Here is an 18,568-nt window from a genome sequence, read left to right as displayed (position 1 = left end):
GAATTTATTGAATTGGTACCAGGCAGTCTTACAAATGAACTGTGGAAACAAATGATACACTGCAAAATAAATGGCTTTCATTTTTGGATTGGGGATGGTGCAATTCCATAAATCAGTTCTAATAATGATTCCTTTATTGGTTTGTGCCCATCCCTAAATGGAACACCTTCTCTATGAAGAAAGGTTAAAGAGGTTATAGCTCTTTAGCTTGGAGAAAACTGAGAGGTGACATGATAGAGGTTTACAAAATTATTCATGGGACAGAAAAGGTAGGGAAAGAAGTACTTTTCTCCCTTTCTCACAATACAAAAAATCAATTTCCAGCCTGAGGTCATTTTAAGATCCTTTAATATATTTAAAAATGGAAGATTCTGTGTTACATAGGTGTAATATACCATTGATACCATTATATAAGCTTTTCCAGGGGAAAAATACTTTCATGCTTTAAAAAATGCAGAGTTTAATTTTGTACAGTATAACATATATAATAGTAAATAAAGTAGTAAACAGGTTATGTGCCAAAGAAGAGAGCTACACATTACAAGGCAATTACTATTTTGACACAAAGTAAAACGTATCTTCCAGTATCTGAAGGCATTTCACAATGATTCCAAGATACTTGTGTGAGTTAAGGCCATTTGTTCTAATTAAAAGTTTTGACACACATACTCACAAAACTGTGAATTTCTTGTAAAAACTGTACATGCAAAAACATTTGATAAAGATAAGAACAGGCATATCATAAAATATTTTGTGTAGATCCATACACAAAATTGTGCATAAATCGACATATCTGTGCAATTTTGATCCATAATATTAATAGACTATTTACCTGTGTGCTTTACATAACACTGAGGCAGTAGCCAACTCAAAACGAGTCAGCATCCCTTTGAATGGACAATCTAGACAACCTTATGGCAACTGGCAATTTAAGATTTTTGTATCACTCTTAATAAAATATTCAGCTGCAGAAAATAATAGGATGCCAAAGCCTGACTGTTGTTATGCAAGATACTCTATAATTTTCATACACTGTGTAAACTGAAGTATAAGACTCAAACGTTATTGAATGCAGCTGCATCACATTATGTATGTAGTTCAAATTTATTATGCCAGCATAACCATTCTTTAAAAATGTAAACACAAGTTATTTCAGAAACTGGAATATCTTTCAAAATACATATTCTTACAGTATTCACATCTTGGAAGCTTGTTTTCAATTATGCTATTTTGAAAAGTGTATCAGATTAATTTATTACTGAGCACATGAGTGAGGTGTTTCCATTACTGAAACTTGTGAATGTCTCTGTACCCCCCCCCCCCCCCCCGGCTTAGTCTTGTTTATATTTGTCCGGACAATCATTCAAAGAGATATTGCTTCTCTTGTGGATTTAACTATTGCAAGCTAGAAGACAATTCGATATTCCAAATTCTTAAGATTAAGAATAATAATTTAAAAAGTAGTTTTAAAAAGTAGTAACATGTAAACGTAGATACAGAGGAGTTGCATTCTTCCACATTTGTATGTACATATTAAGTCAAGGAGGATATTGACTTCTGAGTTGAACCTGTGACTTGTGCTGTTTCTGAAAAACATGTGACGTTAGTTTTTCTTTCCTGTCAGAAAGAAAAGAGAACTCAGAAATAAACACGATAATTTTGCTTCCTGTACATAAAAGCTTTTTTTCAGTTGCACATGCAACCAGATTGGCATTTTGGTATTAAAAAGTTAACTTATTTTGCTTAAAAGCCCACCAGAAACTTCTACTGCATATAGAGGGACACTTGGCCTCAGCTCATTGGCTCTTTAAAGTGCACCACAGTACTGGACTGAGCACTTTTTTTCTTTTAGCCGTGCTCGATGGTCTATGAAAAGAAGTAAACATCTGGAGTACTCATATTTGAGTCTGCAGTACAGGAATAGGAGGTGTATATGGAGGAGGTGCAGGAGATGGCTTGATTCCTCGGACTCTCATGTAGGAGAGAAACTGGTCCGGTATCTCAGCTAAGACATCTTTCGCAAGTCTGGCCATACTTAATATGTGGTTTCCAGTTCTGTCAATATAATCCCGAAATGGCACAAACTGAAACAAAATGTTTAAAAAAAAATTAATCATGGCTACCGTTTCATATCCTTAAGAACAATGTTATTGATTTGATATGGTACCTTATCTTCTGTACCATGCCAGCATTAAAGACAATGTCCAGTGTCACATGTTACACTACTTACAAATTAAGCTCCATGTACCCACACTCTTTCTTGACCTTTGCACTTGATATTAGGCATGGGGGATGTGACTAGACAGAATTTCAACAGGTGCACCTTTCTCAAACATTTGGTATATATACATACCTAATCAGTTTCTTCCTGATGCACCAATAAAACAACTGTAGTGAATGCCTGGACCTAAATGTTACATATGTAGCTTCCATAACAACTTGTTACATATGCACAAATGGTATATATTTACGTATGTCTTTTCTGGCATGAGAGATAAAACATGACTTAACCTTTGACTTGAGATGTCTCTGACTTAAAGTTAAGACTCTTATAGATTCACCTGTGCTCTAAGAAGTATGAAAACTAGAATTAATGTCCGTAGTGGACTTATCCCATTCTTCCACCAAGACTGAATTTGTCTTCTATACATTCTTCTCCTCTCATCTGCCATGTGAGAGGAGCAACAATTCTTCATCTCTGAAAAGTACTGGGTTCGATGCATGAGGACACTCATGAGAGAGTGATTTCAGCTCTTTATTTAGTGATTACAGCATTGCCAGAGAGAAACTGAACTCCCAGGGCCAAGGCCCTGCTTATATACATGCAAATAACCCCACCCCAAACCCAACATACATAACTATAGATACAAGGGCTGGCTCAATGACTCCTGATTGGCCACCACCCAGTCCAGGTGGCTATTGTTCTGCAGCCTCAGGCTCAGCAAAGTCTCTGGTAGCACACCCATGAAAAACCCAGTGCCAGCACATAACACTCTCCCTGACCTACCCCAGTTCTAGAAATCCACAGTGCCTCTTTACTTTTGAAGTCCTACTCAGACTGGCCCCATTGCCTCTTTTTTCTTTGCTTTCTGTTTAAGACTCTGCCACCTTCTTCAATGATAAAATTAAAACTATCAGCTCTGCTCTCTCTACCTTTCTTTCTTACCATACTGCTTATCTTCAGCACACTGCAGAGCATTACAACAATAAAGCAGTATAAAGGTAAAGCAGTATGCCAAATAATAAAATCATAGAAATGGATGGGGAGGGGGAACATTAAAATATCAACAAGAACTGAGCAAAGATGAGATGAGATGGTATTGGGGCATGATTCATTGGTATTGGCGATTTTGAAGCCACGAGCAAAAGAGGTATAGATTTTCCTGCCTATTCCATGGCCCTCTCTGTAAATAGTGGTTGAATGCTGAGTGCCTTTATTTTCCCCTTCGGTGTAGTCTGTTACCAATGACTTGGCAGTGGGGTGTTGGAAGAAGAAACAGCATCCTTCCTGCTTGATTCTGTATAGATTTTCAATATGTTTCACAAAAAGCAGCACTGCTGCTGGATGTAGCTAAGGACCAGCAGGGACCTCAAGTAGACCTTCCATGACTGGAAATGAGAAGAGACCTGTATTACTGGGATGCATAATTCTGACTCCTGGATCCATCACTCTCAGTGGGGTACACAAACATTCATTTCGAACAATCTTGTCATTTGGACGAGTTGTTTGTTATAGATGTGATAGTCTTCCCTCAGTTAGTACATGGATGATTCTGCCATGATGTCTTCTGGCATAATCTGGTTTCCTATCTTCAAAACAAGGATCAAATTCACTATCAAACTCCCCTAGTGTGTTCATCTCTTCATGGGGTTCTTGTGGAAGACCTGGATCATCCATGTGGTATAGGTTTGCTTCTGCTTGATTGGAACCGAGAAGAGCATATGGATCCCAGCCTTGGTCACAGTAGTCACATAAGGTTTGGCACAGTGATCAGGACAAAGTCAAATATAATTCCATCAGAACCAATTGGGGAAGTGGGTCCAAACGGTGAAGAGGGAGGGGTGTTTGACGACAGGATGGATGGTTCCAAATCCTAGACTCTGCCCTCCAAAACAGAGCGGGATGGTCAGTGGCCCAAAGTTTTGCTTTATGCTGACAACATTCTTATTTATATCTTTTCACCAGTCAACTCTCTAGAAGCAATCTTGCATATCTTATAACTGTTTAGCTCAATTTCAGGTCTAGTAGTTAATCAATCTAAATTGGAGTTGTGTCCCATTAACTTGGCCCTTAGCTCAGCAGCCAGGATGCAAACTGGATTTATGTTTAAGTGGGTTACTAAGAAGATGAGATACCTAGGAGTTCAAATCCCTTTAATGACATTGTCTGGGTAAATTTTTCTGTTTTAAAAGTTTTATTAATTTTTCATAAAGACAAGAATAAAGGGAAAAGGGAAATCAAAATTATCGAGGCCATTATGGATTCTTCTTATCACTATCCTTATCCTTATTTTGGGATCATGTCAGATATTTCTTAGCTCCATCTTGCTGCTCTTCCTCCAAAGATTCTTCATCATCACCATCGTTCTCTTTATTGTCATCTTTCCCATCAAATTTCTCCAATAAGTTTTCAGCTTTAAAAATTGAATTAATCCTGTATCTTTTATCCTCATAGGTAAAAAGTAGGCCCTCAGGCATTAGCCAAGTGTATGGAATTTCTATCTCTGTTAGGAAAGTTATCAAGCTTTGGTACTCTTTTTTCTGACCGACCATGGTACCTCTTTTAAAATTTTTATCTCATTTCCTGCTATTGTCACTGACTTGTCCCTTGCTTGTTTCAAAATTATATCTCTGGTTTTTTTTCTTGTAAATTTCACGTGTATTTCTCTGGGTAAAGCATGCTTTCTCGTAAAGCTCGATGAGACACGCTTAACTTGATCAGTCTCTTCTTCAATTTTCGATGAGGGGACCTGTAGAACTTCTGCAAACGTTTCACTTAATATTTTCTGTAGATCCTCCAATTTATTCTCTGCACACTTTGGAATCTTAACTTATAAGCTGCTCTATCCATCTCTAACTAAAGAAACCTACTATCAAGGGTTTTTTGATCTTTCTCCAGTTGTTCCACCTTTTGAGTATTAGTTACCATTTTACCATTTGGGTATCTAAGGGTATTTTAAGGGGGTTTTTTTTGGTGCACTAATTATTACAGAAAATACTGAAAAGACAGATCCAATTTAAACCAGAACTATTTTTATTGAATATATATTCCAGTGAACTTACAAAAGAGACAAGACATTTTTTGGCACATTTTAATACAGCAGCCAGGATATTGTTTACGCAGAAATGGAAACTTCAATAAGTACCTACTAAGCAAAAGCTGATTGGGAAGATATTGGAGACAGCTGAGATGGACTATTTATCTTCACTAGTGAGTGGCAAATCTAAGGAAGAAGCAAGAAAATATTGGGGACCATTATATGTCTGGCTGGACGCTACTAGTGAATCCTTTAATTGTGATTAATTGATGTAATGTGAAATTATCTACTACCTGTTATCTATTAGTGTATTTGTTATCGAAAAGGTGACTGAATTTTGAGAAGTATTGGGGAGAACGTATGACGTTTAGCTAATAGTGATTGTGCAGCTGTTATTCTGAATTTTTTGAAATATGTTACAGCCCTTTTCTCTATGATGAATGGTTTATCAAAATGCAGAATGTACTGCTTTTGTGTTTTATCTATACACTGTTTTTGTACCCATCTTTCCCTTTTGTACCCATCTTTCATCTTTCTCTAAAAAGGAGGAAGACTTTCATATATCTATCAGAATTGAATGTGGATATAATTTGCTTACAAGTGACACACATATCAGCAAAAGATCAGTACCTTTTAAGAAACAAAAAATTTGGCACCCTTTTTTTAGCAGCCGATTCTAGTAAAAAGAAAAGAGGTTTAACAACTTATGTAAATGATAAATTGAATCCACAGTTGCATTTTACATCGGAGGATGGAAGAATGTTATTACTGGAGATTGCTACTGAAGGGGAAAAAATCCTTTTGGCAAACATCTATGCTCCAAGTGAACAGTAAGATAAATTTTTCAAGGAATTGAGTCTCAAACTAACAAATTTGGACTGTGCAGATTATTGCTTAACAGGAGACTTTAATGCCATGTTTGATGTCCAATTAGATAAGAAGATGCCCAAACAGACTAAAGTTAAAGGATTACAATTGCCAGCAAGCTTTATCAAATTAGCGGAAGAACTGGAACTTCTGGATGCATGGAGAACAAGATACCCAAACTAAAAAAAATTCACATTTTATTCCTTTTTATATTTTTTTATTGAATTTTTAAAAATATATACAAGTTAATATCAATATTAATATTCATATACAATTAATTAAACTTATGGAATCAGGTTGTAAACAAACATAAATACATGCATACAATAAAATATCGAGTAAGGATTTTAAGTTATAAAGATGTATCTAGATATGTAGACCATTTTCTATCCAAGGAGAGAGGTCAAGATGAAAACAAAAATTAAGATTAAGACAATAATTCCTGTATCAAAACACAGTTAATCTAATTGAACCCATATTATTGTTAAACTATTAATTATGCATTGCTATGAATTCTTAACTGCCTAAATATACTCTATGCAACTATTACAAGTTATTCCAAAATTTACTATCTGGTAATTATAATTATAATTAGGTGCGATCCACAACTAGCACAGTAAAAGAAAAGGAATGTAGAAAAAAAGAGAAATAAAAGTGGTAGTAAATAGAAAAGAAACAAAAAAACACAACTGAAGGAAAATATTAAAAGCTTAGCAGTAGAGAAGATCAAGATATTCTGGTTTGTGTGGTTGAATGTCATTTGCTGTAATGAACTCAATAAAAGGAAACCACTTCTCTGTGAATTTCGAGTTGTCATTGTCTGAGTTTGAATGTTGGATATGATCTGTAATTTTTTCTAGTATGAGAATGTCCCAAACCTTGGATAACTGGAGATTGATGGAACTTGAGGTGATTTCCATTTAATAAGCTGCAGTCTGTCATGAAAAGATGTATTAAGTTTGTTCCATTTGTTTGTCGTTTGCTGGATTTCTTGAGAGATGCGTAGGTGGTTGAATTTTAGAATACTGTTGAGATTATAAGGAATCTGAACTCCTAGCTAAGTGATTTTGATGGCCATTGGTATCTATAGTGTTGACGAATATATAGTTCCGTATCTGAGGTAAGTTGTAGAGGTAGAATAGAAGATTTAGATTGATTAATACATAAGCCCGAAATATTGCTGAAACGTTTGAGAGTAGTTTCCAGATTCTTCAGTGATGTCTTAGGATTTGTTAAATATAACAGCATATCGTCTGCAAATAAACTAATTTTGGATGTGCAGGAGCAAATTTCTACTCCATGAATCTTAGTCATTATGTATTGCTGATGCCAACAGTTCCAAAGCCAGAGCGAAAAGGACTGGAGATAGTGGGCAGCTTTGTCTGATTCCCTGATGCAGCTTAAATGTTTCTGATGTTAGGCCATTTATGTGGATTTGTGCTGAAGGTGTGGAATAAATAGTTTTGATCATTCTCAAGAAATTCTTACCAAAATTCATGTGATGGAGAAGCTCCAAAAGGTACAACATTTCAAGAGAATCAAAAGCCTTCTCTACATCTAAGGACAGCAGAAGTGCCTCCAAATGTTTCCAATTAGTATTAGAAATAATATTTATGGTTTTATGTATATTGGTTGTTAAGTCTCTTCCAGGTATAAAATTGTGTTACAAAAGAATTTAGCCTCTTGGTAATTACTGCCGTGAAAATCTTGTAGTTTTGATTTAAAAGGGAGGATGGGTTAGTTAAGTCTTTGCCTTGTTTAGGTAGAACAATTATCGAGGCTGAGTTCCAGGACGGTGGTAGTTTGCCATCAAAGAGTATTTTGTTGCAAGCTTTGGTGAGTGGTGGAGCTAGTAGATGTACAAATTTTTATAAAACGCTGATGGAAGACCATCTGGTCCAGCAGATTTGTTATTTTTTAGATTTTTAATAGCAGCAATGACTTCTTGAGGTTCAATTGGTTGTTCCATAATTGAGCGATGTTGCTCCTTAATTTTCTTGATGTCAGGGTGTGAGTTCAGATAATCAATATTGTCATCTGTCGAAGGATTTTTAGAGGAATAGAGGTTATAGTATTGAGAAAAAAATGTCATTGATTTTTCTGGAGTTGTGATGAAGAGTTCCCGTTTGGTCTTGAGCAGTTGTCACATATCTTGAAAATTTCCTTTCGTTAACTTTCCAGGAAGTTTTTGGAGACTTTACCCAATATTTCTGTTTGACAAAAAGGAGATTCTTGCTGCTATTTTGTATTAGTACTAGAATGGCAGTGATAGTTGAGCAGCAACTTAAGAGAAGAGTTACTTTTATCTGTAAAAAAAAATGTTATTGCGTAGTGAAAATTGTAATATAATATTATAGTTGAAGGTGAAGCTATTGGTGTCACTAAAGCTGATGTATTTAATATTACCAATAAATATGGAGCCAATAAATAAATGAATTTGTTGCATTTGGCTGTATTAAAATACACACAATGAATAGGAGTAATTACCGTATTTTTTGGACCATAAGATGCACTTCCCCCCCAAAAAAAAGTGCGGGGAAAAGTGTGTGTGTCTTATGGAGCGAAGGTACGTACCTTCCGGGGGGGGGGGGCGATCCGTTGCCTCCGCCTCTGATCCCGGCGCTTCCCCCGCGCCTGCCTGCCTGGCTCCAGCTTTTTCCAGCAAGCGCTGGGATCGCTCCACACTGCCCCCACTGCAAACCAGCGCTTCGCGAGCACCAGCTGCGGAGGGGGCAGCGTGTTTCCTCCGTGCTTGTCTGCCTGGCTCCAGCTCTGACGCTTACAGCAAGCGCCAGGATCGCTCCCTCTGCCCTCTGATCCCGGCGCTTGCTGTAAGCATCAGAGCTGGAGCCAGGCACGGAGGAAGCACTCGCCCCCTCCGCAAACCCAGCGCTTTGCGAGTGCCGGCTGTGGAGAGGGCAGCGTGCTTCCTCCGTGCCTGTCTGCCTGGCTCCAGCTCTGACGCTTACAGCAAGCGCCAGGATCGCTCCCTCTGCCCTCTGATGTATTATTAGGTACATGTATTATTAGGCACAAACCAGCCTATATGAAATGTTATCTTTAAAATATGAAACACATATGTCAATTGTAAAGTGTCAGTCATAAGTATTAGATTAATGCATTTATTTAATGTTCAGTTTGGTGTCTTTCATTGGTGATGCTGGCATTATCCGTTTGTGTGAAGGCTTGGAGGAATCCATCGGTACTGAAACATGAATAGAGTTAAGTAGTGCATAACCAGCTTCTAAACTCTCAGCATAATACAGTCTGTCCTTAAAGGTGACTTGCATCTTGTTGTGAAGCCATTTATAGCGAATTTTAGCTGCACGTAGGGCTTCTGTGATGGGTTTCATCTTGTGTCTCCAGTTCAATATGTCCTGTGGTAAGTCTGGGTATACATGTATAGAGTCATTTTTAAAAGGAAGGCCACCCCGACTCCTTGCTAACTCAAGTATTTTTTGTCTGACCCTCTGATCTGGAATGGTTGCTAATATGTCTCTTGGGCCTCTGATCGCCGCTCATGAGGGGGAACCAAGGCGGTAGGCAGCAGAAATATAAGGAGCGACATCGACTTCCAGATCTAATACATTTGCTAGCCATCCTGCAATAAAGCTTGGGAGATCTTGTTTATTATTTAAGTCCTCTTTCAAACCCCTAAATTTCAAATTGGAACAGCGTGAAGAGGATTCTAGTGAGACTTTCTCTTTAAGAGTAATATTTTCAGCCTTCAGTGTTTTTACATCTTCCTGTAAAGCCAGCCCGATTTCCCTTGCACTACCCGCAGCTTTACTTACATTTTCGAGCGCAATCTGAAATGAGGCAAACTGATCTGTCAGAGGTTTGATTATTCCTGACATGTTATCTGTTATTTTCTTTTCAAAATTGCTAAACATCATTTCTAGGGTCATCTTGTTAGGAACAGGGGTGGGCAAGAAAGAAGTTGTTCCCTCAGCCGCCATTTCGTCTTCGCTCCTCAGGTCCATGTTCTGAGTTGTCACTGGAGTTTTTATTGTAAAGAAGTCCTTGATCCCCTTATAATTTGCAGGGGTTGTTGTGGACTTTCCAGTTGATGTTTTACTCATGTTTATTAGAGGCGATATACTGGTTTGTGTGAGTTAGATGAGTTGAGGTAAAAGGGGGAATCAGAGCATGTACTCTAGGCATCCGTCTTAGAAGGCTCCGATGCCACGCCCCCACATTTTATTAATCTAGACACCAAACATGGCCGAGAATTGATATGTGTTTGCTGTCTGTTGGTTTGATAAAAGATCTAGTGGGAAACTGAGATTCTTCCAAGAGTGATATCAGACCACAGTCTGTTAACAATAAAGCTAAAGGATATGCAAATAGGAAGAAGATGGAGACTAAATACCCAAATTTGAAAGGATAAGAGTTTTTCTACAGGAAGCAAAAGTGGAAATGGAGGGGTTTTTTGAGTAAAATACAACACAGGAGGTGACGATACAAACAATGGGGGATTTATGACACACAAGACATGCCTTTCATAAAGAGTACTTTTTATGCCATTCCATAGGCTACAGGCTGCAGATAATCAATGAGGTAGGCTTATCAGCAGTGGTTGCTGGTGGAAAGAATGGAGCATCTCTAAATGGACCTCTCTCAATCTAAGGCATAAATAAGTATGCACTGCCTCCTCTATATCATGCTTGAAGAGGCAGGAAAGTGTGAGGGAGGGGAATGGAGTGTCTCTCGATGTTTTGAGCTTCAAAAACAATCCTCTCCACGGCAGAACTGCTTGTACCCATACGTGACTGCACATCGCAACACAGGGTCTTGAGCCAAGGGGTGGGTCTGTGGCTCAGTGGTAGAGTATTTGCTTTATGTGCAGAAGGTCCCAGAACTTCCAATCAGTAGCTGAAGTGAAAAACTTCTGCTTGACATCCTGGAAAACTGCTAGTGGTCCAGCACTTACTGGATAAGCCTGTGGCCTGACACAATATAAGACAGACTTCATTTGGGTTTGTAGAATCTTTCATCAATGCACAGCAGCCAAGAAGGTCAGAACGCCTGCTCCGGCTGCAACGCCACTGAGGATGTTCTCCGCAGCTGAGAACGAAACGTCTGGAAGGAAAACTTTCTCCAGTAGAACACGGCACTTGAGCCCGAAAGATTCTACAAACCCTAATGATGATGCCAGCCGTGAAAACCTGAAATCTTTGATAACAGACTTCATTTGTTCGGCTTTAAACCTCTGTAAACACATATAGGAAGAAATATGCCTCTAGATATTTATAATTTACTTGTGGACCAAACTTCTTACACAAGGATATGTTCTCTCCACTGTGTCTGGAAAACCCCTTAGTGCTCTATCAAAGAAGCAGTGAAACATTTTATAAAATATTAATATATGATGCTGTGGTTGTGTTCTAATATGTTATGAAGTGTATGTAGACATATTATCGACAGAAATTAGCTTGTGACATAATTTACAACACTTGACAACGTTGACAAAACAACAGCCAAGTGTGCTTTCTCTTAATTTCGAATTAAAACCATGCCATTATCCATTGTAGAAGGAGAAATTTGAAATGGACGTTCTCTGTTGTAGAACTTAATGAAACTCCATATGCAACACTAGAAGTTTTACTACACTATACGTATATTGTCTATAGACTGAAACTATTTATTACATTGTTATCCTACCCCGCCTGCTTCAGGGCAGCATATTGTTATCCCCTCCGCTGCCATGTTATCATCTCAATAATCCCTCTCAGGTAGTTTAGGCTGACAGAGAGTGAACTGGTTAAAGAGTTTCACGGCTGAATGAATAAATCAAATCCATATTTCCAGTCCAAATCTGATGAGGACTAGCTCTGGACTAGCTCTCTAATAGTATGATATGTACAACTGAGAAGCATCTGATTTTTTTCCCTGGCATGCTCAAAAAATCTATACAGTTTTCAAAGTCAGAATTGCATGATATGGCGCCGGCATTCTGACAGATAGATTTCTTCAGTTTCTTTATAGTTCATACTTTAACTCTGTCCTATATTCCGTATCTCTAGAACTACAGTTTATCTAAAATAATTATTTAAAGGCATCCGAGAAATGGAACATGCTCATTTGCCAGTTTTGGTTCCTTCAGTTCACTCCCCACCCCGCTGTGTTACTGATGTGCAAATAAAAAGCAGCAAGAATCCAGTAGTACCTTAAAGACTAACGAAAATTATGGCAGGGTATGCGCTTTCATGAGTCACTGCTCGTTTCTTCAGATATGCAAAGGTGCACTATCAAAAACAGCCTTAATGTGATTTTACACGGGACTGCATCAATGTTTTTTATAACGGTGTCTCACCAATCCCAAGACTTGCAAAACAGAATCCTGATCCAAATGTACATACTATCCTATCAAGGTTGTATTTATCGCAATTGCAGATGAAGGAAGAGACAAACTAATCAAACTTTATCAAACTCCATATATACATCTGGAAACAATATACGGAGCAAAAGAGAGATACTCATCTGCTGCACTTTGGTAACAATACAAACTGCATTGGAATTTCAAAATCTGGGTGAGGAGAATTATAGAGATTTGGCGGAGGAGAATCGCAGAAGCATCCCTATTTCCCAAGAACATGGAGACGACAGCATTTTATACTCTCTAAAAGACTCAGTTCTGAAACTACTGAAAAGCTACACGCTGATAATGTCTACACCATGCAAGCTGCTGGCCTTTTCGTGACAGCAATGCATTAGGGAGTATGGAAAGAAGTCAGCGCCATAAGGTCACACGTTACATCAAAGCAGTGGTCGCTTTGCAGAAAAATAGGCGGTGGAGCTCATCCAGGGATTGTTATGCAGCTGCACCTACTATTCAATGGACAAGGTGGGGAGGAGGAGGGGGTACACCCAGAAAGGTTCAGGAGTTGTGCTCCTGTGAGCTCCTGCTGAATCCGAGGCCTGCATCCAAGTATAACAAAAACGTTGCTCTGAGACATTCCTGGTATCCTTTCTATCTAGATACAAAAAACGGTTTTGAACAGTTGGATAGTTCTATGGTTTTGTCATCTGCTTTTATCACTGTCGTAGCATCCTGGTCTAATGCAGCCATTAGAGCTTCCTTCTCTTAGAATTGCCCTTAATTTGCTTTCATAAGCCTTTTTTTGCCACACTTCATGCAGCACTTAAGAGGTGTGTGCTTGATTTCCTCACTCAAGTAGGTAGGAACCAATTATGCCATCTCTTTGCACTGACAACACCTTTAAAGTCATAAACTTGTGCCAGCTTATGAAACTCTTGCAGAAGAAGGGAGAACAGAAATCAGTGAAATAGCCCATGGAAAAAGAAATTCCCTTATGTATTAAACCCTTATGAAACAAAATGAACCACCACACAGTCTAAATGACAATTTCTTTGTAACTCAAAAAACACAAGTCACAACTCTGAACAATACTAATGCAGTTTCTCAGTTTCTCCATAGCTCTCCAAAATTTCCCAGTATGCTTTGCCTATATCCAATGTGCGACTCCATGAGAAAAACAAGTTGCTTCCTGTAACTGATGATCTTCGAGTGTTCATCTGTGTATTCACATCTATGGGATGAAGCACCAGCGCTGATCCCCAATTGGTAGTACCAAGTCTGGGATTTTTTCGAGCCAGCTCCCATGAGCATGCGCAGCAACCCCAATGCGCATGCTCCAGGAGCGGGCGCAACAATCCTGCCAGTTCCTTCGGACCGCCACCAGTCTTAAAGAGAGACCAGCAGCAGAGGGGAAGGAGGGCGGGAGGTGTGAATGCACAGATGACCACTCAAAGATCATCAGTTACAGGTAAGCAACCTGTTTATCTTCTTTGTGGTCTCTGTGCTTCACACCCATGGGAAATTCGAAAGCTAGGCTTACCTGGAGGTGGGAGATGACAGTCAAGCCAAAAGAATAGACTGAAGAACCAGGTTGCCCAGCTGCGCTCTATGATGCTTCCAAACATCTAAGGTGTAGTGCCTCATGAAGACATGAGGCGAAACCCATGTGGCTGCGTTACAGATGTCAGTCAGGGAAGCACCTCTAACGAATGCCGTGGAAGTGGCCACGGCTCGAGTGGAATGAGCATGGATTGGCCCCGGCAGAGGCCTTTTCGCTAACAGGTAGCACAACTTGACAGTTTCCGAAATCCATTTTGAAAGCCTCTGAGCCGAAATCTTTACGCCCGGGTGTGGGGGGGGGGGCGTAAGAGAGGAACAGATTTGGGTCCTTTCTGGAACTCCTGGTGTGCTGCAGGAAAAACAGCAGCGCTCATTTAACGTCCAAAAAATGAAGCCTCCTCTGCCATAGTCAGGAAGGGGTAAAAGGTGGGGAGGTTAACCTCCAGATTGAGGTGGAAAATTGAGACCATCTTAGGAAGGAATGAGACATTAGGAGACAAGGATACTCCGCCTTCATGGAAAGTGATGTAGGGGGAGTCACAGCGCAGGACTACAAGTCCCCCCCCCCATGCCTTGCCAAGGTGATGGCAACCAGAAAAGCCATCTTCCAAGCGAGAAGATGTAATGGACAAGAGACTAATGGTTCAAAGGGCCGCTTTGTGAATTTGTCAAGGACCAACGGAAGATCCCAATATGGAGGAGATACCCTGGGGGGGGGGGTATAACCTCAAAAGTCCCTTCAAGTACCTTTTGGTATGTGTGTACATGAACACTGACTTGCCCTCTATGCCACAGGAAGCTGAAATGGCCACAAGATAGACCCTACTGGACAAGTAGTTGAGCCCTGCATCCACTAAAGTCAAAAAGACTTCAAAAATGAGTTCTAGACCAGTCTCCTCAGCTATTCAGTAGGACATGTCTGACTCTGCTTGAGAAGTCTGGAAACTGATCCTCCAGGCTGTCAACTTGAGGTGAGGTATATTGTGATGAAATAGAGAACCCCCCTGTGTCAGCAAGAGCTCTGGTACTGGAGGAAACATGGTAATGATCCTTCGCCAATGCAAGGAGGATCGGAAACAAATTCTGCCATGGCCACCAGGGGGAAATTAGAATACATTCTGGTTGTTCCCTCGACAACTTGTGTATGACTCTGGTCAGAAGAGGCAGAAAGGGAACAAAGTACAGAAACCTTCCCGTTCATGGGAGTAGAAGGTTGTCCCCTAGGGAACCGCAGCTCTTCCCTCCCCTGGAACAGAACTGTTTGCATTTCCAGTTCTCCATGGTAGCAAACACATCTATGGTGGGGTGGCCCCAACTATTGAAGAGGGGAGATAGGTAAGACCAGTTCAGCTTCCACTTGTGGGGCAATGCTGCCCCCCTGCTAAAAGAATCCGCTTGGACATTGAGTTCTTCTGGAAGATGTGTGGCCACCACAAATATCTGTGCCTGCAGACTTCCCATAGACTCATTGCCAGGGTGCACAGTTTCCTCGATATTGTCCCCCCTTGGCAGTTGACGTAGCTCACAGCTGTTGTATTGTCTGTGAGGACAGCCACAGTGCAGTTCTCAAGCAGGGGTTGGAACGAACGGAGGGCCAGCTGTATTGTTGTGAGTTCCAGGAAACTGATGTGATGTTGAGCAAAAGATGGAGGCCACGGGCCCCCAACATTCAATTGTCCCAAGTGGGCGCCCCATTCCCAGAGAGAGGCATCCGTCATGATGGTGACTGAGGGAGACAGTGGATGAAAGGGAGCTCCCTGACAAAGATTGGTCTTTGATCTCCAGCAGTCTAGTGAATTTAGGACTAGCGAGGAGATGCTGAGTGACTTCCTTGGGGAGTCCACCAGCAGACTGAAATGAGGAACCACAACTGCAGGATCTGCATCCTCTGTTTTGCGAGCAGAAGAACACTCATCATGGCTGCCATTAATCCTAAAAAGCATTGTATCTGCAGCATAGTCCTGTGTTTCTGAGTCTGTAAGAGGCAAACTAGGGAGATGATGTCCCTTGCTCTGCTGTCCGGGAGCAGGACCAAGTGACGAATGGTTTCTAGGATCACCCCAATGAACTGGACCTTCCTGGACAGGGTCAAATGCGATTAGCAAGCACAGAATGGTGTTGAGATGCTCCAAAAGACGATCCCTGGAGCTGGCGATCACCAGCCAGTCGTCGATGTACAGAAAGAGGATTATTCCTCGGAGATGCAGGTAAGCCACTACGAGCACCATTGTATTTGTGAAAACTCTGGGGGCTGTAGAAAGTCCAAACAGAAGGGCTTTGTACTGGAAATGGAACTGTCCAATAGCAAACCTGAGGAATCTCCTGTGGTGGGGAAGAATGCTTATGTGGAAATAAGCGTCCTTCAAGTCCAAAGTTGGCATCCAGTCCCTTCTTTTGATCAGTGGAAGGATACTCTGTAGGGTTAACATCCTGAACTTTTGATAGGTTATAAAAATGTTGAGATCCCTCAAGTACATAATCGGGTGAAGCACCCCATCCATTTTGGGAACCGCGAAGTACCTTGAGTAGAACCCTTGGTCCCTGAGATAAAGAGGGACTGGTTCTATTGCTTGTTTTTCCAGCAGGTTCTGAACTTCTTGCAGCAGTACCTGAGTCAGATGGGTGATCACTAGTTTGGAGTGTGAAGGGGCCTGATCACGTAGCCCTCCTCTATGATGGACAAGACCCATCTGTCGGTGGTGATACGTCTCCATGCTGGTAAGAAGTTGTGGAGACGGGTAGGGCCACAGGAGGGGAGGGGGGGAGAGGAAGGATGGCCCATAGGCCAGAGTCAAAGATCCTGCTTAGGGTTGTGTGCTCCCTTGGTCTTAGGTATATGAGCTGCCAAAGGGGGGAACTTAGATTTGCCCCCAGAAGAGTAGGAGCTCTTACTTTCATGCTGTGGTGTGCAAGGCTTCCATGCCCTGTCAGGTGACTTGGATTGCCCATAGGATTTTTTAGGCCACTGCTTAGACCAGGGTCGAGGCCTGTTGGTACAGAAAGCAGAGGGGACACCCAAATTCTGAGAGGTTTTAATGCTCTTGTCCATTTCCTGTAAGACAGAGTCTGTAGTGGAACTGAAGAGCCCTTTGCCATCAAAAGGCAAGTCCACAACCCAGGACCTAGTATCTGCATGCAGGGCTGTGGTCCTAAACCAGGAGTGCCGTCTCAGGGTGATTGCAGATGTTAGAGTCTTGGCTGCCGTGTCCACCATGTGTTTTGAGGCTGCCAGCTGTTGCTTTGCCAGGAGAAGACTTTCCCTATGCGTCTTGTTTGCTAAGGCTCGTTTCTCCTCAGGGAGTGAGGCCAGGAGAGGTGAAAGTTGCTCCCGGAGGGAGTATTAGTATCTAGCCATGCAAACAGCGTAATTGGAAATCTTTATCCCTAGTGCTCCCGCCAAGTAGAAACGCCTGCCAAAGTTGTCCATCCTCTTGCCCTCCTTATTGGGAGGTGTGTAGTGTATTTTCTTGGCTTTAGATGAGGAGGAAACGACCACAGAGTTCGAACAAGGACGACTAACTAGGAACGCCGCACCCTGTTCTTGGATCCAGTACATGCGGTCCACCCTTCTAGAAGAGACGGGGGAGGAAGCAGGCTTCACCCAAGGTTCTTTGATGGCTTGGAGAATCACCTTGGTTATGGGTAGAGCTATTGCCGTAGAGGTATCCCTTTGCATGATGTCAAAGACAGTGTCGTCGATGACAGGGTGTGGTTGCACTACTGGCAGGGAGAGAGTCTGTGCCATCCTCTTGACAAAGTCTCCATATGATTCAAGGACCTCAGACGGAGAAATAGGAAGGTCGTCTGCTGTTCTAGGATCGGGAGAAGACTTGGTGAATTGCTGGTCAGACTGGCGTTTGGACTCAGAGGCAGACTGAGAGGAGGAATCGCTACCGACGGCCCTTTCAAGTAAGCGGGGAGAATTCGGAATGTATTCCAGTGTGTGAGGTTGAGCTCGAACCTTGCGGCCGGCATTGACGTCGAAGGTTCCTGTTGGTTCCGAGGGCATGAAGATCAAGAGCGATGGAAGGCCTCCAATATTTGATCCTAGTCTGGGTTGTGAGGGGAGTACCATGAGTAAGGCACCTGGTAAGGAAAACCCCTGAATGGGTAGGGCCATGGTCTTGGGTCCCAGCTAGGTGATGAAGGTGGGTGGTGGAAGGGGTCAGGAGGCTCCGGAACCCTATCCTGTGGTGTCGCAAGACGAGGAGTCAGCTTTGGCCGGTCTCGCTATTGCTCGGTATCGAGTTTCGGTGGCGAGGCTAAATTGCTGTCTCTGCAAGAAGCTGCCTTCGAGGACGCCGATCTCTGCGCTAAGTCAATCTCCAGGTCGGATTCGGAGAGGGAGATCGGTTGTGAGTCCACTGGGTCTGAGGGGCTTTTTGACCAAACTGGGGAGGCTAGAAACTGCCTAAGTGGCAACGCCAGGACAATCGTCGGGTCCGGACGTTTCTTCAGTGGTGGAGAAGAGGTGCGCCTTTCTTGGTGCCTGTGCTTCTCCTTTTTTACGTTTCTTTGATTCCTGCGAGAGCTCACCTTCCCCTCTAGCTTTTTTGGCCAG

The 18,568-nt window shown here is 41.6% G+C and overlaps 1 protein-coding gene across 1 annotated transcript in view; it reads right to left on the bottom strand.

The window, feature by feature from the left end:
- Positions 1-333: 333 nt before the first annotated feature.
- Positions 334-18,568, bottom strand: part of CPNE8 (copine 8) — a 142,069-nt gene continuing 123,834 nt past the window's right edge. Inside the window, exon 20 of the mRNA XM_060244762.1 lies at positions 334-2,084. Coding sequence (XP_060100745.1) covers positions 1,896-2,084 — 189 coding nt within the window. The 3' untranslated portion in view covers positions 334-1,895. The remainder of the gene's footprint in view (positions 2,085-18,568) is intronic.

This window comes from Heteronotia binoei, chromosome 8 (genome assembly GCF_032191835.1).
Source record: "Heteronotia binoei isolate CCM8104 ecotype False Entrance Well chromosome 8, APGP_CSIRO_Hbin_v1, whole genome shotgun sequence".
In the NCBI taxonomy this organism is placed as follows: Eukaryota; Metazoa; Chordata; class Lepidosauria; order Squamata; family Gekkonidae; genus Heteronotia; species Heteronotia binoei.
The sequence above is the reverse complement of the archived record's forward strand: the minus strand, read 5'-3'. Positions and strand labels throughout refer to the sequence as shown.